At 38.7% G+C, this 26,049-nt stretch overlaps 1 protein-coding gene across 1 annotated transcript in view; it reads left to right on the forward strand.

Moving 5' to 3' along the window:
• Positions 1–4,544: 4,544 nt before the first annotated feature.
• Positions 4,545–26,049, forward strand: part of NTRK2 (neurotrophic receptor tyrosine kinase 2) — a gene marked incomplete at its 3' end in the record, with an annotated part of 173,792 nt that continues 152,287 nt past the window's right edge. Inside the window, exons 1-4 of the mRNA XM_080362473.1 lie at positions 4,545–4,674; positions 17,127–17,263; positions 20,194–20,326; positions 21,843–22,146. Of these exons, the coding sequence (XP_080218599.1) occupies positions 4,560–4,674; positions 17,127–17,263; positions 20,194–20,326; positions 21,843–22,146 (689 nt within the window). The 5' untranslated portion in view covers positions 4,545–4,559. The remainder of the gene's footprint in view (positions 4,675–17,126; positions 17,264–20,193; positions 20,327–21,842; positions 22,147–26,049) is intronic.

Genomic DNA, 26,049 nt, shown 5'->3' on the forward strand with positions numbered 1-26,049 from the left:
CAGTGTCCTTAATTGGTGGACTGATAAGACTGTGAAAAACAGCATTATTTTGCTTTGGGGTGGAGACAGCAATTTTGTAAGCCTGGGAGGGGAGGAGTATTTCTGATTCAGAGGAGCATTTCTTCGCTCTGCATAATGAGAAAGGACCTTTCACTTAATTACCACTGGAAACCATGAATGCTTAGTTGACATAAAAAAGCCCAATATAGGCATTTTACAGTTTTCCTTTTGATCTTCCGTGTGGGTACATATTGTACATGCAATTTGAAAAGAACAACTAAAAGGCTCTGATGTGGATATGTGCTAGCATGTGAGGAGGGCTTATGTGAGTACCGAGTTTGGTGCAGCATCAAAGAAAGGGATACACCCATTTCACCTATGAATAAATTGAGCATGTAATTAACACCTGGACTTTACAAAATACTTTTGAAACAAAATTAAATACGCTGATTTTCTGCAACAAACAGTGCTAAAAATGAAAATATTGACCTCTGCTGAGTTTGATTTTGAATGTATTTGACTTTAGTTAGAGACTGGATTCAAACCTATAAAACCCATCGAACTAAAAAATGAGACCAAGCACCATTTCTTTACAACAGATGTCAAAGGATTAAGGGGGTTTTTAGAACTGGTTTGAGTTCTTGACCTTTTTTTTAAAGACAAAACTGTGTTTTCAGTATAATAAGATGCAATTCTAATTAATGCAATCTTTCTTTTTTCCAATAGCAATTTATCCAGAAACAAGCTCTCAAGTTTGTCCAAGAAGCCTTTTCGCCATCTGGGTTTGACTGATCTGTAAGTTGTCATTTCTTAAAATAAAGTTTATTTTTGGCTGCAATGGAAGAACAAGAGTTTGAAGTTTGTTCTGTTAAAGGTAGAGGTCCATCAATTATTAGGAATGAAATTCCAATCCAAAGAAAGCAGCAACGCTGAACACTTAATTACAGAGAGATTTTCATTGCAGGGATTCAAGAAGGTCAAGTGTATCTTTTTAAAACATTCTAGAAGTTAAAATAGCCTTAAAATATTTTATTCTGAGGTTACTTCACACAAAAATACTGGAGTTTGTATTAAACATTTGAGCTGATGAAAATACAGTCATCTACAGATCTTCAAATGAAGCCTCTCTGTCGTACTCTTATATTGGCCTCACAGCTGCTATGCTTATGGTTGGCTATTGAAGAATATTTTTATTTCCTCAAATCCTTTGAGTTTCATTGTGCTTTATATAAACATTTGGTAATGAAGCACTGGTAAACATATATTTGTTGATTGTTTCAATATTCCATTTTTATCCTCTGTTCCATCAAGCAGAATTTCTGTATTGGTATACATACCAAAATTCTGGTCATCCTCTGCGTGCTTTGCTAATATGTGGGACTGCAGAGTGCCTGCAGGAGCTTTGGGAGGGCTGGGGCTGCAGAGGAGAGGGAGGTTGCCTTCCCAGAGCTCAGGGCAGAGTCAGACGTTGTCCAAAATGCCAGTCCAAGAATTGCAACACCACCATTGCAATTCTCGACTGCCTCTGTTGAACTTCAGTGTTGGGAAAATGAAATTGGCAAATTCCAGTGCCACAAAAAGAGGTTATGCCCTTTGGGTAGGTTTTACTGATAATTAAATTGGTGTAGTCACTTTCTTTACAGCCCAGGGAACATTGCTCACTGGAATTTTCTTTCATAACTTGGAGGTTGCCAAGCACTCCGATGGAGAGACTAGCTAGTTGCAGAGCACTTGTCTTGCTGGATGCCTCTCATAGGTCTGTGAGTTCTGAAAGTCCTTGTTTCTTCATATGCTGTATCTAGTCCCTGCCAAAAAATCATCTGTAGTGTGTACTTGGCTGTATGTTCTAAGTTTTGTAGCTGTTGTGACCTGAAAGAAATAGATGCAAGACTCAGACGGGTGCACAGCATGAAGCTTGGTCTTCTCCTAATTTTTCTAAGCAGTTAGTGGAGAAATTGAGTCGTTTTTGCCCCTCTCCCCAAGTTGCAGAAATGTAAGAATGGGTATGCTCTAGCTTAGTAAGCATGCGAAAAAGGAGGGGACTGTAATTTTGAAAGCATACTCTTCTCCCAGCTTCTTGGAGTTTGTCTGCCACCAGTAACAGCTTCATTCCAAAGCACAGATCAAGCCACTCTTGAATCTCTACATTTCAGGTGAACAGTTTCTTTTAGGCTATGGGTGGAGGGAGTGCTTACAAAGATTTTGAAAAAGAACAACATCAATGTTGCTGATCTTTCTGAAGAAGTTGCTTTGCTCCTGGGCAGAAAGAAGTGAAAAAAGGTTTGCAACAGAGAGTGAGAGAATCAAATGTTACAGATATGTGACGGAAATTATGGAAATGAACTTTAATGAGGCTAGGAAATTACACTTAGAGGAAAAACAACTGACTGATGTGAATTAGGAGTAAATACATTTGTGTTGCTGATACCAGAGTTAAACAATGGCCATTCAGTGCCATGGTAGTAAAAGCAGGGGAAGGGTATTGAGGGTGAGCCAGACATGGGAAAAATGGATGGTGTGAAGTTTAAACTGAGTGGTATTTGAAGTGTGGAGGCACTGTGTGATGGGGGACAAGTTGAGAGACAGAGGATGCAAAATTGAGGTAGTGTAGTGGACTTGGGAAAGAGTTTCAAGTGTAGGGATAGAGGAACTAAAGTTATGCAGAGATTACTATGTATTGAGAGAAACAGACATGGGAGAAGTGAGGCCAAGAAAGCATTGGAGGGGCTGAAGGGAGGAAAAACAGTGATAAAATTAGTATCAGTTGAACAATTGTGTTGATAAGTTGCTAGTACATAGGTGTAAAATTAGAAAGAGGGGAGAAAGAAAAGTATTGGAAGGGCAATCCGAGAGGAGAATGATGCCGTAAGTGTCTTCTGAGGACCTTTTCTGACAAACAAGTGTCCTGTTGTTAGCGCTCTTGTAAATCAAAACATAAAGGGATGGAACTTCACGATAGAGTGAAGTAGGAGATATTCACCAGGTATTGTAGAGAAGAGGATGCTGCTTTGAAAAGCTGCTTCTTTTAGAACAAACTGTAGCTGCAGCTGTAAAATTATAGCAAACAAGATAAAGACATGTAATTTGTTTTTACTAGGTCAGATTCTTTCTTTCACACAAGTACATGTAGAGGGCCATCGTGCCTCTATCCAGCATCCTGCCAATTATGGGCCTAACTCCCTTGGTGGGTTTAACATGAAATAAAAGGGTAGAAGAAAAGGACTGCTCAGCCACTGATCAGAGGAAATTTCTCTTTTACAGGGAAGTTATATGATGAAAAAGAAGATGTGAAGTAAATATTGCTGTTTTGAAAATGCATGTTGTAGGTTTTGACGCAAGGGATCTTAATTGCACAAGCAAGTCTTGTCCATGCTGTGGTGCTGTTAAAGTCCAGCAGATGACTTCTGTGAATACAAACTGCTCTTTCAGACACTTGCAAGAATGATCCCTGCAGCTATTAATCCTCAAAGAACTGCAGATTTTTTGGGGGGGAACAAATTACAGCTCCGATAAGCAGAGTTTTCCATGATTTGCACACTTAATGTTCTCAGGAGGCATTTATGAACGTAGATTCTGTGAGCAACCTGGTTTTAGTTTCTATAAATTGAAAATGTTCATGAAATTTTCCTAAGAACAGTTGTTCTCCTTGTAATGAGATGCCTCAAACAGTCACTTGCACATGCTTTATTGGATCTTATCTGTGCCTATAGTAGAAAAAAATAATACTAGATCACTTCTTATGTAGATATTGGGATGTTTCTGTTTATATTTTACTTGGGCATTATTGCATTACATTGTTGTGTATTTTTATGAAATTTTAAAACTAGAATTTGGTGAGTTTACTAACCTGTGGTTTAGATTCCATGCAGCATACTGTATAGCTGGATGACACATTTCTGTTTCAGAGCCATTTCTTCAGTTAGTGTTTCTTCATGACATTACCTAGGGTTTTACTGTGAGATTTTCTAGAGTATTGTAGCGGATGAATTTTGAAGGTTAGGTGAAATCCTTTTTTATGATTAGAGTTTGTTAGAGCTTGCCTATAATCCATGACTGTTTGACTCTATAAAGAATTTACCACCTCACAGCAGTAAACCATTTCTGGCATGATCTTTCTGAGGTAGCTGAGCAGAGAGTCAAGTGTTGAAGAGAGCAATTCTGATCTCTGCTTGGCTTTCATGAAATAAACTGGAGCTTGATGGAAAGCCCAATAGTCCTCGTGCTCCTGATTTACACCAGTGAATTGGAGATAGTAGTTGAACCCCCTGTATGATCTCTCCGCTCTATGACAGTGGATTCTTGGTGGAAAGAGAGCTTCATTCTTTACATGTAAACTATTATCCACTTGTAGCTTACATTGCACTGAGGTTACTAAGGTTGCATTGCTTATCCTTCTTAACTAAAGGGTCGAACTTCTGCTTTCGCCCAGCTGAGTGCCTGGAGCCTCCCTGCTTCCTATTTTTTTTTCTATAGGCATGACACATTCTGCATTCTAATTTTTTATTTTTTTTTGCTATAGGATATTGGTGGGCAATCCATTCAAGTGTTCCTGTGAAATCATGTGGATCAAGAAATTTCAAGAGACCAAGTCTTACCCAGAAACTCAGGATTTATATTGTGTAGATGACAACAACAAGAAGACAGCTTTGCTGGATATGAAGGTCCCGAACTGCGGTAATACTCTTTTAACATAAATTTGTTGCTAGATTTTTGTGATACAGGAAAAACGAACATGCTTTTTTTCAAGATGCCTATCAGGATGACAACAATGCTGATAGACAAAAAGGTTTCTGTGGAGATATTAACCACTCACTGGTCTTTCACCCCACATGGAATAATTCTGGGAGCTTCACATAAGTTTTTTTTCCCTTGATCAATGTACCATTATTCAAGTGCAGGAGAACAGAACACCCATTATAGATAACACACAAGAATTATGTAAAATGCATGTGCCATTGTTACACTAGATATTAGTGCTTCCAAGCTCAAGAGATATAAAATTTTACCTCCTTGATTTTTTTTTTTCAGGTGTTTATGGTTAATGAAATCTTTATTTCCCTTCAAAAATACAAACTCTAGTGCTAGGACCATAGGAAGAAAATTCAGAAAAACTGCATGCTAGTAGAGACAAATTAGGAATACCTCGGTTCTTCACACAGATGAAACTCTACTGAGTTCTCTTGTAAAGCCTTTGCAAAAGAGTTATAACAAGCTTGGGTCTCTAGCATTTTGCAGCATATTGTTTTCAGTTTGCTTATAGAGATCTGGAGATAGTGGAAAAATGTAATAGTGAGGCTTTTTTTGTATGCCACTTTGCTGCCTGTATGTGGTCCTGGGACAGCTGGTGAAAGGTTTCACCCACTCATCGGAGAGATTTCTCCTCCTTTGTGTAAAAGGGGCAGAGGCCAGGTATTTCTGGCATGACGTGAGACCTTTTGGAGTCTGGAGCTTATTTTTGCAGAGCAGGGAGCTGGGGTGCCCTGCAGCAGGCAGGAAGGAAGGAAAGGGAGCATAGGTATCCCCATGGAGGGCTGCTTTGGACTGGGGAAGCAGTAAGTGAAGGTGAATAGCAGGAGGAACACAAAAACAATACCCTTTCTCACTCCATGTTTCTCCATTGAGTGTCCTTTTCTCCACTGCCTAAATGGAGAGTGTGACATCCTCTGATAGCAGCTGCTGTCAAGAAACAGCCATGGAGGGGAGCTGCTGCAGACCCAACATGTGTGGTGTTCAGTGGCAGTAATGTGTTTTGTGGTCATGCATCATGCTGTTGGCCTTGTGTCCACCTTCTGGCTGGGACCAGGTGAGGCAGTGTATTCATGAAAATAACGATGCTAGGATCTGGTATATCAAAGAAAAGCAACCTGTTAGGGGGTCTGGTGAGCTGCACAGTCGGTCTTGTGTGCTACAGGATCTGATCTGCCTGAAGTGGGAGATGATACCAAGCCGAGCTAAAGGGACCCATCTGTCTGCTCCAGCTGGATGAACTAGAAGGTATCTGCTGAGTGTAGAAAGGTGTACTGGTGGACTGAGATTAATTAGTACAAACTGGGAACTCCAGCATAGTGTTTTGTAGCATTCTTGGCTGCCACATCTAGAAGGTGCCACGTAGCTAGGGTTTTTCTTTGAAAATTTTTGTTTAAATACCCAGAAATAAAACTATGGGACATGATTTCTTTTTCCTGAGTGCTTGACCATCTGCAGTTGCACCGGACTTGTCTCTAACTTCTTGATGCTGTGAATGTGCATGCATGTATGCATGCACGCATCTTGTGGGCATATCTTGACTAAAATACTTGCAATGACAAGGCAAGGTGGTACTTACAACTAGAGGAGGAGGAGGAGAAGGAGGAGGAAAGGTGGACATATACAATATTCAGATTGGAATTTGCTGTATGTAGAATTTGCATACGGGATATGTTAGTTTTGCTGAAGATCTGTGTGAATGTCAGAACATGCCTGCCAATTATTTATGTTAGTTTACAGGCTCCAAATATGACTAAAATTTACTTTTTTTTTTTTCTTTTAGTGAGGCTTTCCCCTTAATTACCTTTTTCAAAATGAACCAGTGCAGGATATAGGTTTTTAATAAAGGTGACAACACAGCATTTTCATAGGCACAGAATAGACAATCCAAGGTGAAGAAGAATTACTATCTTGGTGAGCATGGGCAGTGTTCTGGAAGATATCTGAAAGATGCAATATGTGGCTCTTGCTTCCAGTATCTCTGCAAATATTTTTCTGTGTTTAAAAGAACAGTACTTAATTTCAAAGAAACCCAGTAATGAAGCTGGTTTATTTCATTTCCAGAGCTTTCTAAGAGGCTAACAGGTAGAACTGAAATAGAAGAAGAATTCAGACTTTGACTTTGTTTTGTGAACTGTTTTCCCTGTCAACTACGTGATGTCGTTAGCTTCTTTTGATATAAAGAGACATTTTTGAGCATGCAGGCCTTCGTATTTTGTTAATAAAACATATTCTAATTTTCTCTGCTAATGAAATTGTTTCATCCCATCTCTCCGGTTTGTTATATTTTTTTTTTTATTTAGAAACTAAGCAAGCATGCTCTCTTCTTTGTGTGCAGGTGTTATTAATTACTTCATAATATTATAGTAAGTGGCCTGTACAGTATGTGGTAAATGTCTTGGTAACAGGCTGTCTCGCTGCTCTGTGCTGCTAATAAATCTCTTGCTGGGAAGTTGGAAGAGGCCACTGTGTTTTTTTGATAATGAGGCTTTGGTTTGTAGATAATTGACGTGAAAATTAGTGAAATTCTGTGGTACTTTACTTATTGTTTATATGGTGGAAGTGTTTATTAATATGCTGATTAAAGGCTGGTTGCAATTTAGATGCCATCAGCTTCGTGATTTCTTTTCTTGGGGTTTAAAGTAGGGTATGTTCACTATCTAGAAGATCTTTTGCAGCTGCAATATTAAAAGTCAATAAATTGTTACAATGTTTGCAGAATTATTTTTTCAACTTCATTTGAAATGTATGTATGTGTGATGAAAATTGTCACATTCTTTTAAGTTTTAAATTCACACTTAATGGCTATGTCAAATATTAAGTTGCGTCTGCCCTGGTAGTATTAGTAGAGCCTTCTGTGTGGAGGAGTGGTTTTGTTTAGTTTTGCCATTTTCACAGCATTTGCTGGTTGTCTGTACAACATGGACAGCATCACCACTTAGGCCATCCACTTTTTTTTCCTTTGTTTCTGCCTGATAAATAATATTAGAAAAACCAAGAAAGAGAGCTAAATAAGTAAACACTTTGTTCCTATTACTACTTCTGTAAGCTCCGGTGACAGTTGCCACTGGTGTATTAAATTCTTGGGAGTGAGCCATGTCCTATGCCTGGGGTAAGGTCACCCAGAACTCTGTCGCTCTGCGGATCACTTGGAGATCACTGCATGCCAAGGAGGAAAACCCATGTCTTTGGTACTGGTGATTAAGATATTGGATGCTCCCACTGGTGGACAGTCAGTTATTGAGCTGCTATTGTTGATCTCACCAATACCGAAATAAGTTTTTTTTTCTTGTGGTATTTTTGGGAGGGGCTTGGCTTCTACAGCTGTCTCTGCAGGCCCATGTAGGTTTTTTGTTGCTCTGGATCTCAGTCTGGTAATGGCATTTTGTCTTATATGGCCAGTTTAGTTCATCAGATTTTTTTATGTATGCTGGTGTGGTGCTTGATCTGGCTTGCAATTCTGCTTACTTTCCCAGGTTTGTATGCTTATTTATCATCCATTGTTTCGGAAGATGTTTTCTTTCTTGTCATTGGTCATGAGTGCTAGCTAAAGTCTGCTGAACACAGTGGCATATTAGTCTCGTGCTAATTTGTTTTATGTATAACAAATGTATTAATATGTTCAGACTTGCTGTTTGTTTACATACACAGCCAGTCAACAGAAATGTCTGATCTGAAAACTATGAGATTTTTTTGCATGCTAACATTTTTTTGTCTATCTCTTCCCTTGCGCATGAGGTACTCTGGTGTTGCTCTTTGTGCTGGTTCTTGTGTATGAATGACAAAATGTTAGAAAACGTTGTAATGTAGAATTACAGCCTGAAGAGATGAATTGCCCGTTTCTTGCTTGGTTGGGAAAGCCATGAATTTTTATGGGCAATTGTTCAGATGACTATGGATGAACTGGACTGGATCTGGCTTCATTTCAGCCTCTTTCTGGTGACAGATTTTTGTCCTAGAGGTAAATGAATAAATGGTAGTATCAGACTGGAGGTAGGTGGTTATAAATTCTGAAGAGGAGAAAAAAGCAAACTGAAGGATTGACGTGTTTATTTCTTTGAATTTACTGAAAAGATTTGTTGTATTAGTTAGTCAATAAAATGAGCATTAGATCTTAGGCTATCACAGTACAATGCAGTCTAAAATCACAAGCAAAGGAATAATCCAGTGGGTGTTGACATTTTTTTCCATTATCAGCCAGACTTCGCAGATAAGGCTATCAGAAGGAGAACATTACAGGCAGAATGGAGTGAGTTTAAAAAAAGCCTTAAACATTCCCTGTGTTTACCTTTCAGAATATTCTTGGGCTCTCTACCCTGTATTGTTTATTTTGGCTGAAGAACTACATGTTATGCATAATGTATGGTGGCAAACTGTTCTTATTTTTCTTATCTATGATCATGGGCTGCATGAAAAATTATGAGAGTTTTGACAGTAATGGGGTTTCACTGTTGCTCCAAAGTTGAGTTAGAATTTTCCAAGCTTAATAAAACCAATTTTCATTATTCCAGCTTTTTAGGTGGCTGTCCTAGGGACCTTAAGAGACAAGTCCTGGGCAGAAGTTAAGGAGCTGATATAAGCTTTGGAAATATAAGCCCTTCATCGGGTTTGAAATGTCAGCAGCAACCTTCAAAGCTTCTGTGAAGGTTGACTGCAGAAGATGGCTTGCGGTCCAAGTGAGTTTGTTCTCGTGCGCAGCTGTTGGTGGTTTTTGCCTGCATGGCATTCATGATGGCATTTGGAGGCCTGGATGGGATGACAGTTCTGCGGAGGTTGTGTTCGCTGCTGTAATCATGAAGATGAGTTAGCAAGTTTTGTGGCCTTTGCTGCAGCACACACTCACTCTATTTACAGAAGTTCGCTTCTGGTGATAACTTCAGCTAAGCAGGGACTGCTGGAGTGTTTAAAGGCAAATTAAGGGTGCATTGTCTCAGGGAAAGCATACTTTAAAGACTCGTGATCTTCCAGTAGAGGCCATACTTGTTCGATTATTTTCTGTAAAGGTTCCCAGCTGAATGTGACAATCAAGTGTGTCATGATTGAAGGCAGATTTCTCTTAGTATTGCAAAATATTTGGGTGGCTCGATGAGCTGCCATACCACTCTTTCTGCTTCTCAACAGAAAGATGTTCCTCCATAGACTAACGAGATGGCTGTTGTGAGAGTCAGATCTGGTGCAGTAAGAAAATGAGAGTTGGACTTTAAGAAGGTATGCTGAAGCAGCAAGCACATCTAGCAAGAAGAGGTCTAAAATATGCTTGTACAGTGTGCATATGCCTTACAACTGGTCATCAGGAAATACTGAAGGCATGGGAAAGTCCTAAACTCTGGTCTGAATGACTCTCCTCAGGGCTTTGGCAAGGAGCCTTTACGTTTGGACTCAGCCTTTCCCAAGGATAGGAATTTGTGCTTTTCCTTTCAAAAGGGCATAGAAAGACTTGTGCGGTGTGTTTTTTTGTTTTCTGTTTTTTTTTTTCTTTTCTTTTTTTTCTGGGTTGGGGGGGGAAGGTTTTGTTGTTGTTGTTGTTGTTTTCTGGGTTAGGAAGAAGAAAAACAGTGGCTACAGGAGGAGATTTTGTCATCAATCTCTGGGTTCAGCTTCAGTTCAGGAATCTAAGATACAGCTTCGGTGATGTCCTCGCCACCAACCTGTAGAGTGTTTGAGACTACTTGAGTTCAACCCTGTCAGACCTGTGCAAAAGACTGTGGTCATTATGGAAAACACCCATCAAGATTTGCTGTGCCACATGATGACCGTAACTCTATTCAGTGGTTATGCAGTGCTCTATTCAATGGCTATATACTCTTCTGAAATATTGAAAACATTTTGATGTGGGGCAGTTTCTTTACTTTAACACTCAATGGGCAGTGTATGGAAATATGCTGGGCAAAAGGATCATAATCCAGGATTCTTCCTCCTCTTTCCCCCTTATACTTTTCAGATTAGTCCCTTTTTAATCCAAGGGAAATTTCAAGTTTTGTTGTGCATGATGGCAAAGTTAGAGTGAAGAAATTGAGAGTAGTGTCTGGTGGTGAGAACAGTGAGAGATTATATATTTTTAGATGTTCCTCATTTCTGCTAATTCTGTATTTTATTTGCCTAACATTTTTTAGTTTTCATTGAATATGGTTCTGATTGTCATCTTGGAGTAACTTCTGCGAGATTTCTGCAGTCATCCCTATGGATTGGGCATTTGGATTTTGTGGTTGTGATACAACAGGAAATGGAAACAATGGTTTATGTTTCTTTAATTCATCTTTTGCATGTAAACTTTTGCCATATCCTGTTTATAGTGCTCTAAAGATGTAGCCAGGCTAATTTTTAGCCCTGTTGTTCTGCAGACCTCAGTGGAAACATGCCCACTTAGGCCATGGCTGAAATTTGGCTCAGAACTTCTTGGCTGCAGACAGTTGCTAAGTGAAACACAGGAGGTAAATCATATCCAACAGCTGTTAGCTTTGTAGCTAGAATTGGTAGAAAGTTATTTGCTTTGTTTTTTAAATCTATAAAAGCCCATAGGAAGAGATCTTTGGAATTTTTAACATCTTCCTGTATTTTCAAACAAGGCAGAATTTTAGTAGAACAACATAAGAAAACTGTTGTGTTTTTTTTTTTTTTTACATTTTACATTGATACAACCTGTTTGGAGCCAGTAAGGCCTCTGAAATTTGCAGATCCGTGTGCACAGTTTTTAACAAATTGCATTGTCAACCATCCTGTTTCCAGGCTCCAGACAGTACAAGTGGTGAGTGTTATGAAGCTGTACTGTAGTGCTGTAGTCAGTTGTATGTTTTCTCCCCAGAGAGAAAAAGCAAAACCAGGGGAGCCAAGAACCTTGAACTGTATTGAAACCTTATGTGGGACAAGCAGACTGGATTTGGGCCACTGTATCTTACGAATTACAGAGGATATGTTATAAATCAGTGGTTCTGGTAGTCTGCATTTACATGGTTCAGTTTGATAGATGGTTACTGGCTCTGTATTAATTTAATCATTCTTGGTTTGATATATTTATTAAAAAGAAGATAAAGGATTTCAGGTAAAGATTAAAATCACCTTATTAAAATTCAGATGCAGTTGGCTAGTTTTGAGAAAAAAACTGACCATTTTTTCTTGGTAACTATTTATTCTAGTCACGGGACAGGTTGACCTGCAAAAATATGTGAAGCAAAAAAGAGATGTCATGGGCTGCAGTGGAAACCATTTAGTGACACTGCATCATGGCTAGACTCCTGGGAGTTTGCTGACAGGCCAATGAAAATCAGGGGTTTGCTGTACAGAGGATGGCATAAATGAATGCAATATTGGGTTTAAGATATCCTCTCAGGAGCTTATTTCTTCATCATGTCATTTCTTAGGTATTAGTGAGGCTAATTGACCATATTGAGAGAATTTTTTGGTGAAGGCTTTTGAGCAGCTGAACAAATCCCAGAACCAAACAGATGAAAGTTGAAGCCGAAAAAGTCAATCTGAAAATAATTTTGTAAAAAAATTTGTAACTGTGAAGATAGTTAACCAGTGAAACAACATCTTGGATGTAAGGGTGGCTTCTTTTCTCCTTGTTTAAGACCTTCTTCTTCTAAAAGTTGTGGTTTATTGGGTAGAGTGTTGATGCTGAGAGTTGAATTACAGAGTTTGTATTAATACTCAGTTATTTCTTAATTAGGTTATATCCTTATTTTGACATATAGTGGCAGTCTGGCTCTACCAAGACCAGTTAAAGTTTTCCATAGAACATAGTAAGTAGCAGCATGAAGACTCTGAAAAACCTCTAGGGGCAATTTACTACTGCTATCCTCTGAGGGAATCTTATTAATGCTTATAGATATCTAGAGGGTGGATGTCAAGAGGATGGGACCAGACTCTTTTCGGTGGTGCCCAATGACAGAATGAGAGGCAGCAGACACAAACTGAAGAAAAGGAGCTCCCATCTGAATATGAGGAGAAACTTCTTTACTTTAAGGGTGCTGGAACACTGGAACAGGCTGCCCAGAGAGGTTGTGGAGTCTACTTCTCTGGAGACATTCAAAACCCACCTGGACACATTTCTGTGCAGTCTACTGCAGGTGAACCTGCTTTAGCCAGTGGGTTGGACTAGATGATGTCCAGCAGTCCCTTCCAACCCCAACCATTCTGTGATTTTGTGAATTTAGGCACATTTTTCTTGTTAGTTTTTATTAGTTTTCATTGACAGTTGTGTAGCCAAATGCTGTAGTAACCTTTGAGAATTTAATCCCAAGTTTTTGGGTTTGTGATTGCTGAAGTCACAGCTGTACACAGTGAAGATATGAGTCATTCCCTACTGATGCTTAATAGTTCCACTGTCTGATGGCCTTGGGCCATTGTTTTGCACTAGTGATGGTCTGTGAAGGTAAATAGTTCCCCCTTACTTAAAGGAGGGTTTATTCCTTCTAAAGCATGAGGTGATGTTTGGAGAGATGCATCTGACATAAATGAATTCCTCCTGCTTGTCTCTGTTGTGTCCAGTTGTGCCGTGGTGGGGGAAGTGACTGCTTATTCTGATCCAGAGCTGCCTATTTCTGGGGATAAAGTGTTACCAGTTTGAATACAGGAACATAGCTGTTATACACCCATACATAATGAAACACATGTTTTTTAGTGTATGTTTTCATCTGTTGAACTGTGTAACTCCCTACATTACAGGGTAAAATTCTCAGTAGCAAGTTCTGTCCTACCGTTTTTGTAGACACTGGAAAGCTTTGGATAGGTTACTGAGAAGAAGGGGGACTTGAGAAAATGAAATAAAACAGAGTGGTCTTAAGAAGATCATTCAAAAACTCTCCTTTCTTCATCCTGTCAGAACAGGAGAGCACTCAATGAATTTGAATGTCACAGACAAATTTCAGAACTGATAAAAGGGAATTGACTCTTTCATCCAGCCTAGACAGAATGTCTGTGAAATTCATTGCTGCAGAAGGATATTAAAGCCGAGAATATAGCTAAGTTAAGAAGAAATCAGATACTAGCAGGGTTATTGCTGGTATCCAGAATTATAATAATTAATGCCATGAAATTTTGAGAGAGATACTGTGTTTCAAGCTTTGGGGAACAGGGTAATCTTTGTCTGAGAGATATCAAGATGAGACTTGTGGAAAGATGATGTCATGTCTACCTTGCATGGGCTCTTATTCTACAGTCTAAAGTTACTATGCTGGCAGTATACAAAAGTATTTGAACCTGTTGTCTGATGGCTTGTTTCAATTACTGTGTACAAAGGACTTCAAAATGTACATCCATATCAAGACAAGAGATAGGCATCTAAACCACTGTATTTAACCAAATTAAGCCAGGAATAAATGCAGCATGGTTGGTTATCTTTCTAATTGTGTAGGTGTCAAAATGCTACTGACTTGTATAAATGGTCTCGCACTGCACTGAGCATACATACTGAGCATAGGTGTCTGTTAGGGTGCATTCTATTTTTTTAAATACAGATATTTTTCAGTACAAGTTTTGCTGCTTAGTCTTATTGCTCTGCTGCTTGAGTCCAGTGTGTCACATTTTCTGGTTATGAGGTTTTATGCTACTGTTTGCTTTTTCCAAACAGAGCCACTTCTCAACTTGTGTGTGTTCTGCTGTGAAGCAGTCTGGGTGCCACTGGAAATAAAAGCCAAAATGACCTTGCAGCTAAAGTTCACTAATTCAGGATATCCAACCAGAAAAAATGAGTCTCAAGGCAATTCTTGTATGTGTTTCCCACCCACATCTCATGACTAGGAAAGGGAGGAAAAGAAAACACACATAATAATGTGATCTCCCCTCCCCTCCCCTCCCCTCCCCTCCCCTCCCCTCCCCTCCCCTCCCCTCCCCTCCCCTGCCTTCCCCTCCCCTCCCCTCCCCTCCCCTCCCCTCCCCTCCCCTCCCCTCCCCTCCCCTCCCCTCCCCTCCCCTCCCCTCCCCTCCCCTCCCCTCCCCTCCCCTCTTGTTTCTCTTCTCTTCTTTTGTCATTCCACTCCACTCCACTCCACTCCACTCCTGCTTTTTTTCTGCAATGTTTTCTGCCAGGTCTTGCAACTGGTTTTTAGTGTAACTTTAGGAATATATAGAATAATAAGCATTGTTTTCTTATAAGCCCCTGGCAGGATACAAGCATGGTGTAGCTGTTTTCTTCAGAGATATAACACTATCATAATTTGTGCAGACTTTTGCAAAAAAAAAAGAAACAAACAAACAAACAAAACAGAACCAGATCTAATTCTGAGTGGGAACCAGAACCAGTACCAGAGGTATTAAACTTCAGTTGCCTATCTTTTAAATAAACACGCTGCAGGAAGAAGTTGTCTCAGAACTTAACAGCTGTTAAGAGAGGGCTCTAAGGGACCAAAGTTGTTTTTATTTTTACTTACATGAGCGGTTTAATGTGAAATGATATGTTAGTAGGAACCGTGCAGGCTTGAACTGCGAAAGGCTAATCTGTTGTGTAGACCTTGTCCCAAGTGCTAGGGCCAGCAAGGAGTGGGGAAGCTTTAATCTCTTTGCATGTTCAGGTCTGGGAAGAGTAGTTGGAATGGTTTTCAGAGGTGGTGTGGAAGTGTAACTTTATAAAGCAAATGATCTCATTACTTCGCTCCTCGTTCCCTAACCAGCATAATTAATATCCAAATGTTCCCTAAGATTAGTTTTATTTCCTGCCCAGCAAGATGACAGACACTGCTGAGATTTGAATTCACAGCAGGCGAGAGCAGATGGCTACCTTCGCTAACAGATTACTGCATCAAAGCGTACAAACTGTCCAGCTCTGTCTCAATAAACTTCAACATATGATTTATAAAGTGAACATAATAGAAGAAATCCATGGTGCCTATAACAGGAATCATATTACAGCACTACTTAAAGCACTGGTAGAAGCAGTTATTGTATACTTGTGCTGATCTTCCAATCTTATTAGGCAAGAAAGCATTGTCTGGAAAATTGTCCTCTTTTTTGTATTACTTCCTCTCATTTAATTTTTATTGAACTAATTAAATTTAAAGGGAGATTTCCAATACATATAGTTTCTGTTGAAGTTCTGGCAAACATATTGATGTGTTCACACTTACTTGGTGGCTAGTTGTTTGTATAGGACTTTTTACATAAGCAAAAAAGTCCGCTAAATGTCTGTATCTGCAGGTCCATGATCAAACTACTGTACTCTTAACTAAAAACCAAAAACAACCGAACAAACAAAAAAAGGTAACTGTTGTTTCAGAAAAAGACTTTGCAAGATCATGCATACATATCCAGCACAGCAGATAGACTTCATTTTTTGAGATGATAAAGTGCAAGTAAAACTTGTCTGGAACAGTTGATGAGAAATGCCTCATAAAGGAGGCCAGAGCTTTTTAGAGAGTATAGCAGCTCCAAATAACAATACAGTATCTTTTTAAGAAAGATGTGATATTTCTAGCATGTTTCATAATTATTTACTACGTAAATAAATATGAAATGTGAGGTCCTGTGCCTGAAGTCTGTTAAATTGCTGGGATTATTTAATAAGAGGGTCAGTGTATAATTCCTTTTGTTTTTGTAAGCATCCAACATATATTTATTGTTTGGGAAGCTCCTATTGCATTGGTTGCTGAAGAATGAGGCACAGAGTGACTTACAGGTCTGTGAGATGGAGGAGGAGTCCTGATTCTTGCAAAATCAGGGCTTGTTTCCTGGTGAGTGGTACCATCTCACTGCTTTTCTGCTTTTCTGAGAGTAATAGAAAATTCTGCTGAGCTGGCTTGGATAGCAACTCTGTGCAATTGCCAACCTTCTCTTCTGCCCATTCACCCCTCCTGGCTTGATTTGTTCAGTGCTGTTTCCTGCACTTTGTACTAAAGTTCTAGGTCTTGCCCCGCTCTCTGTGAACCATGTCTCCATATGAGAGAGAGGGCTGCAATCTCCTGTGATACTGGGAGCTAATCGGAGAACAGTGGAGAACAGTGGGAATACCACTATGTCAGTTCATGGAGAATAGAGGTTTCTTTGCAGCTGTTACAATGACAAGGATTAAATTTCTTGTTTTAAAGCATAACGGAAGGGGATTTTTTCATTTTGAAGTTAAAAAGTGAAGTTGGGATAACTTCTCTTCGCCCATCTGAACCATTTCCTTATTTAATTAGTTTAATGTATTTCCACATGCAGTAATGTTTTCTTAGGACGTGAAGCAGAGAAGGCACAGAAAAATGCTAAATAGCAGTTTAAAGACTAGTTATATGTTTCCAAAGACGTGCTTTTTACTCCCTGACTGAACAGTAACTGACCACAGTGAATATCTGATTTAGTGGTGTTTTTGCTTGCATTTGTACAGCTTGCTTAGAATTGAGTAATGTCTGTTTCTGTCAAATACAAATACATGTGGGTTTTTTTTGTTGTTGTTGTTTCTATCATAGACTTGCCCTCAGCAAACTTAAGCAATTACAACATCACCGTGGTGGAAGGAAAGAGCATCACACTGTACTGTGATACTACTGGCGGGCCACCCCCTAATGTGTCCTGGGTGCTCACTAATCTTGTTTCAAACCATGAGGTGAGTTTTATATTCAAATATGTGGCAATTCAGAGATAGGTGATATCTGCTGAAGGATGGAATGAAGGTTCATGTCCAGCTTTAGTTAACTTTGTATTAAAAAGATTAAATAGAAGATTAATGTTGGGTTTACATTTGTTTTTGAGTTACTTTCAATCGAGGATGACTGCTGCAATGTTTTTGGAGAACAGCAGACATTCTCTCCTTGAGACCCTGATTTGCATTCTGGTGTTTGGATGTTCGCCTGTAAATGAGAGCACTGCAATTTTTTTGGAAGTAATATGGTGAATCAGGATACTGAAACACAAGGGCTTTCTCATTTTCACTGATACCTGGCATACAGAGAGTACGTCTAATCTACTCTAATAATGAAAAAAAGCTTTGTGTCTCTAGTTTTATTATGTTTTCATGCCAAAAGCTTGGTGTGTTGGAATTTGGTTGTGAATATTATTTTGTGACTTGTTTAATTTTCCTTCAACAAACAAAGCAACAATAGGGAGCCTTGGAAATAGAAATGAAGATTTTACTAAAAAGAATGGCATTTTTTTTTTCTAAATGAAGCATGAAGATGTGTCCTCAATAAAATCATGTGGGCAGAGGGAATTTTGTTTTCTGAGATCTTTGTATTCTGTGTCCCTACCTTAGACTGTGTGCACACTGGAGATAGAATGATTAAGTTATTTCTAATGGAAGTGTTATTAAGGAGAAGCATATGATTAGATCTTCAACATGCAGCAACTGACCTCTTAAATTGCCATTATTTGTACAGTGGGCAAGACGCTTTGTTATTTACAACTTTATGGCACTGACTTTCCTACATTCATGATGGTGCAGACTGTGTAAAGCTCTTTGGTCTGTACAAACTGCAGGGTGTGGACTTCCAGGACTGCTCCTAAAGTGTGGAAGAGACAGCACCACTGGGCTCTCGTAGCCTTTGCACTTTTTTCCTTGAGGACATTATTTCGGGTCTGTATAGATTTTGAGTAGCCTGTCTTTCAGGTCTCCTAAGGAAGAGCTTTGCAGACATACATAGTTTGATTTTTAAAATTTAATCTGTAAAACTATCCAGATGCATCAGTCATCATCAAGAACAAGAAATTAAAACAGTTTGGGGAACCTATGCCAAGTTCTCTTTTCCCTTTTTTCCTTTTTTGTTTTTCTTTTGTGTGTGTGTATCTGTGTGTGTGTGTGTGTGAGTTATGTGCCAAAGCGAATGTAAGATGCTGTTCAAAAAGTGATATCGCCTCATTTTTTAACCCTTCTCTCTTTGAAATGCCATGGTCAGTTTTCTTCAAGCTTTCCAGAAATATTCTGTCTTGGCCTAACTTCATCTTGAGATTTCATAATATAAGCTAGATACAGCCTTAGCTGTGGAGCACAGTAGTCTTTTCAGTAGCAGAAGAATGAGTGCCTTTTAAACCTCATTTGCCATTCACAACTGTCCTTCCTTTTCTGTGAGTGGTGTGTTTGGTTTCCTTTCTCTCACTCTCGTATCTTAGTTTCCACCTCCCCTTTCTTCACCTCCTGTGCTGCTTTTGCCTGTTTTCTCTCCTCTTTTACAAAGAGAGACATTAACAAGGGTTAAAACGATAATAAACTTTAGTCCTCCAAAGTTAATTGTATACCCTTAGTTTCTGTGCTGCTGTATAATCGGATTGATGTTGGTTAGATTTATCTTGCTCTAGCTTTCAGCCCCAAGCCTGCGATTGTGCCCCTCTGCTTCCAGTCCAGGTTTGGGCACTGCTCACCCCTGAGAGTTCCCCTAGTGTCACACTGGAATCAAAGGGACATTTAACTTCAGTGAAGTAAAGGTGTCATCTTGAGGTTCAAAATTCTGGTCCAACAGGACTGTATGCAGGAGCATTCCTGCCTGTGCCCCTTGATTGCCATGGAAAGTCACTGTGGTGTTACAGATGCAGTGTGTTATTTGTTTGTGTTCTGTGCAGCACTGAAGTGTATGTGTATCCTAAGATAAGTACTTACAATAAGTATTATTGTTTATTTTCTTAATATGTTTTGGTTCCTTTTAAAGAAAATAGTCTTGCATTTTATGAAAGATTAAAGTATGGAAAGAGTAATTATTTGGGGATCATATGAAGGGTCTTATTTAAGAAAACCAGATTTTTTAACAGCTTTTTTTTTTTTTTAATTCAGCCCTATTTGCTTTTTTCAGTGTTGCATAGCTGCATATTCAATATGGCATTTAAGGCTATAAATAGCCACTGAGCTTTCCAAGAGCCATAAGGATCAAAATACCTAAGAATCATAAATCTTACCTTAATTTGCCTGTGCTAAAACACATAAACCAGTACTTAAGCAGTAGCTTAGGTAGGAATTTGTTGTGAAAAGTTTCATGAAAAGAAGAAGCTTTTAAAAGAAGTTTGGCTAACGAGGAGAGAAAAGACAGGTTGTCAGGATACTGTATAGCTTAGAAGGCAGCAGTGAAAGAGACGTCAAGCCTGAGTACAAAGAAAAGAGACAAAAAGGAAGAGCAAAGCAGGGTTTGAACAGAATATATGAGGGAATAAAAAGTTGAAGGTGAGCAGAGATAGACCATAAAAATCAGTCATGAAGTTGAAGAAAGATATGAGCAAGGATATGGGTTGAGAAAAAAAACCATTGTGTAGAGGGGAAGAAGCACTTAAGAAAATGGCAGAAACTGAAAGTGACAGGACAGAAAAATGGTTGAGCGCAGTGTTTGTAGCAGGACTTTTGGAGCTTTAAATCTGCTTTCACTGATGGTTACAACTGGTTCTGTAGGTGTTTTGTGTGTGGATAACACACTGCAGTAAGGCTCTGGTTAATTTTGGGCTAATACAATAAAAAAGGAGGGAAAATTAAAAATGCCATTCAGCTGTGGCCAGTGATTGCCTCTCTCTCTGTTCGTTATGCTGTGGTTGACACCTACATGTTTTTCTGATCACTTGCAGAGTGACACAAGTAAGAACCCTGCCTCACTAACCATAAAGAATGTTTCGTCCATGGACAGCGGACTGTGGATTTCCTGCGTAGCAGAGAACATTGTGGGAGAGGACCAGGTCTCTGCCGAGCTCACGGTATTCTGTACGTACACAGGCCTCTGTACAGCTCCCAAGGCCAAACTACATTGGTAGCAACTGTTCTGGGTATAAATAATTTTTTGGAACAAAAACCCTTAAGGCATGTGAACTGTCTACTGCAGTTAATGCTGGGAGTAGCCCAACTAGCATTTGTATTTGTCTTTTTCAGTCCTGTGTTCTGAAAAAAAATGTTTTTCTAAATGCTTTATCTTCCAGTTAGAACAATCTGCAAGTAAATGTCTAAAACCCAAAATACTCAATGGCACCGTTAGTGTGGGAAGGTTTGTAATGGTGTGTGTGTACATAGACACTGTCTTAGGAATTGTCAATAGGCTTGTAGAATTAATTATAAGAGACTACAAATGTTTAAATTCTTATTATCTAAAGCAACAACTGCTGTGTTCAAAAAATAACACACTTGCAACATTCGTACTGCCAGATATAAATTTATTTGCCATAGCTTTGAATAATATACTTATTTGTCAGGGCCAGGGGAGGGGGAAGGGACATGTAGTATAGAGGCACTGGCTTCTTAGATCTAAGATGCAGCCTGATATAATTTGGTGTGAACTAGACAGCATGTTTTCATAAGTTGAAACTCTTTATTTAATTGAAGATGGGAATGGAACACTTCGTAGATGGCAAATTTTGTTCAGCATGTGCTCATGACAGAATAAACTAGAAAAATCACTGTAGATGTAGGTTTGTAGGTTGAAATTGGATATATAATAGCTATGTAAAGGGACATAAAGTAGAAATGTTTGAACAGTGTAAATGAGATTCTGAGCTTGGCACTGTTATGAGTGATAAAAGGGAGTATAAGTAGGTGAAATTGGATGCAGTTAAGAATAAATATCAAGGAAAATTTCCCAGTAGTGAAATAATGGGCAAGGTGTTGGAAAATTTCCTGAGAGAAACAGCACAAGTTGGTAAACTTGAGGCATTTAGCAGGTCTGGACAAAGAATGAGAAAAAGTATAGTAAAAAATCGTCTTTCCGTGACAGAAGAATCCAGGGAATTAAGTCATCTATTCTGGCTTCGACTCTGTGGAGAAAATTGTCTGAAAGTTTGGATTCCTAGCTGAATATATTTCCAGTACTACTTGCTTTTGGCCAACTTTTAAATATTTTCGATACTGTTGTGTTCCTTCAGCACTCCTCTGCACCATTTTTCAGCAAAGCTAAAATGTCTCTCTCCCCCTTCTTAGTGATCCAGTAACTGAACTTCCCACATCTTACAGGGTTTAAGTGATTTAACAGGTGCTCAGTCTTTGTCTGAAACTAGTTGGCTTTGTTTCTTTCTGAAGAACAACTTCATTTCAGTTGTGAGTGCAGTACTCTAGGCAGAGCAGGTGGGTTCCTGTGTGAGTATCTTCCAAATAGGTATCATTCCTACTAATAACATACTTTTGTACTGACAAATGAAAAATACTTCCCTGATAACTCTGGGGTGAGAGAGGGAAGGAAGGAGAGACATGTTCAGAATATTCTGATGTTCTTCACTCTTTTTTTCCAATATAGTTGCACCAAATATCACATTTATTGAATCTCCAACCCCGGACCATCACTGGTGTATTCCATTCACTGTGAAAGGGAACCCTAAGCCCACATTGCAGTGGTTCTATGAAGGGGCTATACTGAATGAGTCTGAATACATCTGTACTAAAATACATGTTATCAATCAAAGTGAATACCATGGCTGCCTCCAGCTGGACAATCCTACCCACCTGAATAATGGTGCTTATACCTTACTGGCAAAGAATGAGTATGGAGAGGATGAAAAACGGGTTGATGCTCATTTCATGTCAGTGCCTGGAGATGGTGAGTATGAGTTTATTTATTTATTTATTTATTTATTTATTTACTTATTTATTTATTTAACTTTTTTTTTTACATTAGCAATTGCAAATCGATGAGACTGTGGAGCCAGTGCTCCTGGCCAGTTTAATTATTTTGGAGGAAGCTTTATAGGAAGCTTTATATATATGCATATATATATGTTTTTTTTCCTCTCTGGATGAATGACTTCACATTTAGTTGTAAAGTAATGTTTTTCTTGAGCATTTTCTTCTTATTTATGGCTTCTAACGAGAGGCCATGCTAGTGATCCATTAATCTTCCCTTTGAGTGACCATCCTTGGTGCCAGCTAAGGCTAGTAAAAGGTTGCTGTTTCTGAAGTGTTTTCTGAAGACTTAGTTCTGATCTTGGAAAGCACTGAGTGCCAATTCAGCTGCTCTGTAAGTTTCCTGCACGGCTTATGAATGCAACTATGCAGTGCGTCCAGGGACATGGGGGATGCCTATGTAGCACCTACTGCCTTGTTGCAAACTCAGTACTGTAGTTCAGTGAGTTGATGAAAATAGGTTGTTGAGGACACCAGAGGGAGCTGGAGAGAAAACAAGTAAGCAAGAGGCAGGATGGTCAAGGTCCCAGGTCCTCACAGGCATTTCAGCATCCAGTTCCCACTCGTTTGGGTGGAGGCTGAGCATCTATATGCCTAGGAATAGCCACACTCAAGATGGTTGCTCTTAGATATATGCATCTTCAGTTGTTCTAAAAGTTCTGCCTCAGCCCTCCTAAATGCTGTATGAGCAGGATCAAGGTGGGCTAGCGCATTGAACTGCAGGGACTACTGTAAGTGATAGATGTTCGCTGTGGTTTGATCTTTTCCCACATCTTCAAAACCATATGTAAAGTGACCTTCAGACTAACAAGGTATTCATATAAGCATATTGCTCTACATGCAAAAAAACTCTTGCACAGCTAGAGTGGAAATAAAGGCATATTTTTAGGCAAATTGCACACTCAAATCTGAAAATATGAGCATATATGTACCTTTGGCTTCTTAGCCATGGGATATGAATAGCTGCTGCTTTTTTTTTTGAAATAGCAATGTGCAGTGCTAGTGTTACCTGGCATAAAAAAAAAAAAAAAGAAGAATATTTAAATTCTCTATCCTGAATTTCAGGCTGCAGACAGTAAAAACATGGTCTGTATTTAATGTGTTTTCCTATCTGCTCAGGCTGTTGCAGGGAGAGAGATGGTAAGTCTTTTGCTTTCCCACCCTTAGAAAGAGAAGGTGAAGTGCTGATACAGCCTGGCTTTAGTTACTTATGCTGTCCTTAGTGCTCCTTTTTTCTCTGGTGTTCTTCCTTAAATATGCTCATTACAGAAACATGCCATGGTTTCAGCTACTGGCATTCTCTAATATTGCATTACAACAGGTCAGTAAAATGGTTCACCTCATAGATATTTTCTGTACAATGGAAGTTCTCTTACACCCTGATTATTTAATATGAACCTGGCTTCATTTTTCTGAACAGAATAAGAGTTCCTCTCATACACTTAGGTGAATTTATAATTTTCTGTCTTTGATCCAAATCCCTTGTACTGTTGTATTTTCCCTTTATGCTTCTCCCTGTACATAGAAAATTTTTACAGTTGTGGCCTTTTAAGTCAGTAAATAGAACTGTAGGTATCCTCCAAATTAGAAAGACAGCATTATTTATTTGTTCCATCCTCTTTATATTCTTAAGGAATATAAGTCTCTCAATACCATCTGTGCTGTGTTCTTTAAGCATTTCCCAGGCCTTGTGGTGGATTCAGATTCACACAAAGTGTGTAGAAGAAGACAATGTACGGACAAGATATAACTGCATTAGAAATCAGTTAATGCATAGTGGATTGCACCAAACCAGTCTTAAAAATTAATAACAGGGGAAAATGCTTATCTACCTGGTCTCTTCAATACTGTTTTTATCTTTTTCCTTTAAGAGGCATTGAATTCAGAAGACGTCACAACATTGTTGTCTCTTTCACTGTAGCTGGCATAACAGCGAATGTTAAAAAACTAGAATCCTCTGCATTGTATTACACTTTTTGTTTCGAACTGCTACTATTTAAAGCACTGACAGGCTGTTTCAAACCCTTAAAAGGCTTTTTCAGTGCTGTCGTTACTGTGTAGTTTCTTCTTTTGGCCCACATGTTGTACAATGAAGCATGAAGATTACGGCCCACACCCTGGTATTATGTTCATTTCCATGCCTTCATGACTGAACTCAATACCAGCCCTGACGTTTCATGGGGTGGGGTACGCTCACTGAGCTTTAAACTGATTCTCTGGTTATTGCATCACTTACGGGCAAATGCTCTTGAACATAAAAAACAAAAGAAAATATAAAAAACCCCTAACTTATAATTCATATGTCTATCTAAATTAAATGCAACTAAGTCTGAAGCATGTTCTGTCATCAGCAGTGTAATACTCCACTTTCCAAGTTGCATCAAAGATGATGAAGACAGTATTTGTGCTAAGATGCTCTCTACTGCTGGCATGCTGCTGGCAGAACATTTTTCACTGTTTTGAGGATGCAGACATAAAGGAGAGGAAAGCATGTACTACAGTGGGATTTGTATTAGGTCAATGATAACACAGTTAATATTGTAAATTAAGACTTTGTTTTAAATACAGTGGCCTGGAATAATAATTTTCCTGTTCTACTAGCTAGATTTTAAGTTAGTTTTAATCTGCTAGAGTTCTTGGATTCTTGTGAAGCTGTCCTTGCTGAGGATGACGTGATTATTTGAGACTACACTGCAGCAAACAGTAAGCAAGAAATATTAATGTTTTATTCTCGAGGCTGTTCTCGTAGTTGATCCAAAACAGCTAATGAATGTGGGAGAGATTTTTACCAATAATAAGTATTTTTAATTAAGCTTATTCCTCTGCCAGTTCTCTGCGTTAGAATTCAGCTAAATGAATCCAAGTCACATAGTATAGTGTAAAAGTAAAATAATATGTTAAATAGGCCTTAGAAGTGGCCTCTTCCTTGTGCAGCAAAACAGCATGGGGCTGTTTTGCAGAAGTATGTTTTTGGATTGAGTCTTCTGCTGCTGCTTTAATTTGAAAATGTCAAATTTCTAAAGAAAGAAGCAAGCAAACCAAGTGTAGTGGATGTAGTTTATAAAGATGAGTGTCTTAATAGTTTATTTATACAACAATCTCTTCTAACAGGGACCAAAACAACAACACTGTTCTGTGTTTGCCTTAAAAATAATTGTGTGTAAATGTGCAAAATTATTGTGGTGAAGTTTAATGTTAACATAACTTCAGCTGATGTTTTGATTATTGTGTAGGTATGTTTTTATTTAGGGAATACTAAACAGAAACTTGAGTTTCCTCCAGCATCTTGATTTTTGCAATTTTATTTGAAGTGAACTATTTAATTATATAAAAGGTATTTGAATAGAGTTGATGACTTCCTAGTTTCTATCCTTATCAGGAGTTAGGGGTTAAACTAATCTGATTACTTTATCCCAGTTCCAGTAAAGACTAACAAAAATCTTGTCATTTAACTTGGGAATAAAGGATTGGGGATTTTTTTTTTCTCTTTAGCTTACAGAAGGTAAAGTAGAAATACTGTCTTTCAGCAGATGGATGTTTTATACTGGAAAAACTGAATACATGAACTGTATGAAACGAAAACTCTGGTCAGAAGTTGCTTGGGAACAGATAGTACAAGCTTTCTTCACTTGTTATTTGTCTCTGCAGATTGACATGACGGTTCTCATGGAGTTTATTAACCTGTATCTCTGGATACTAGAATATCTTCAAATGCATTTAAAAATAAACCTAATTAACTGCTGCCATTCGGCAAATAGGTTGCAAGTCTGTTTAGTATTTCCAGCACAGATTCTCATGATGTTGACAGAGGTAGAAACAATGCT

Source organism: Nesoenas mayeri, assembly GCF_963082525.1.
Source record: "Nesoenas mayeri genome assembly, chromosome: Z".
Taxonomy (NCBI): Eukaryota; Metazoa; Chordata; class Aves; order Columbiformes; family Columbidae; genus Nesoenas; species Nesoenas mayeri.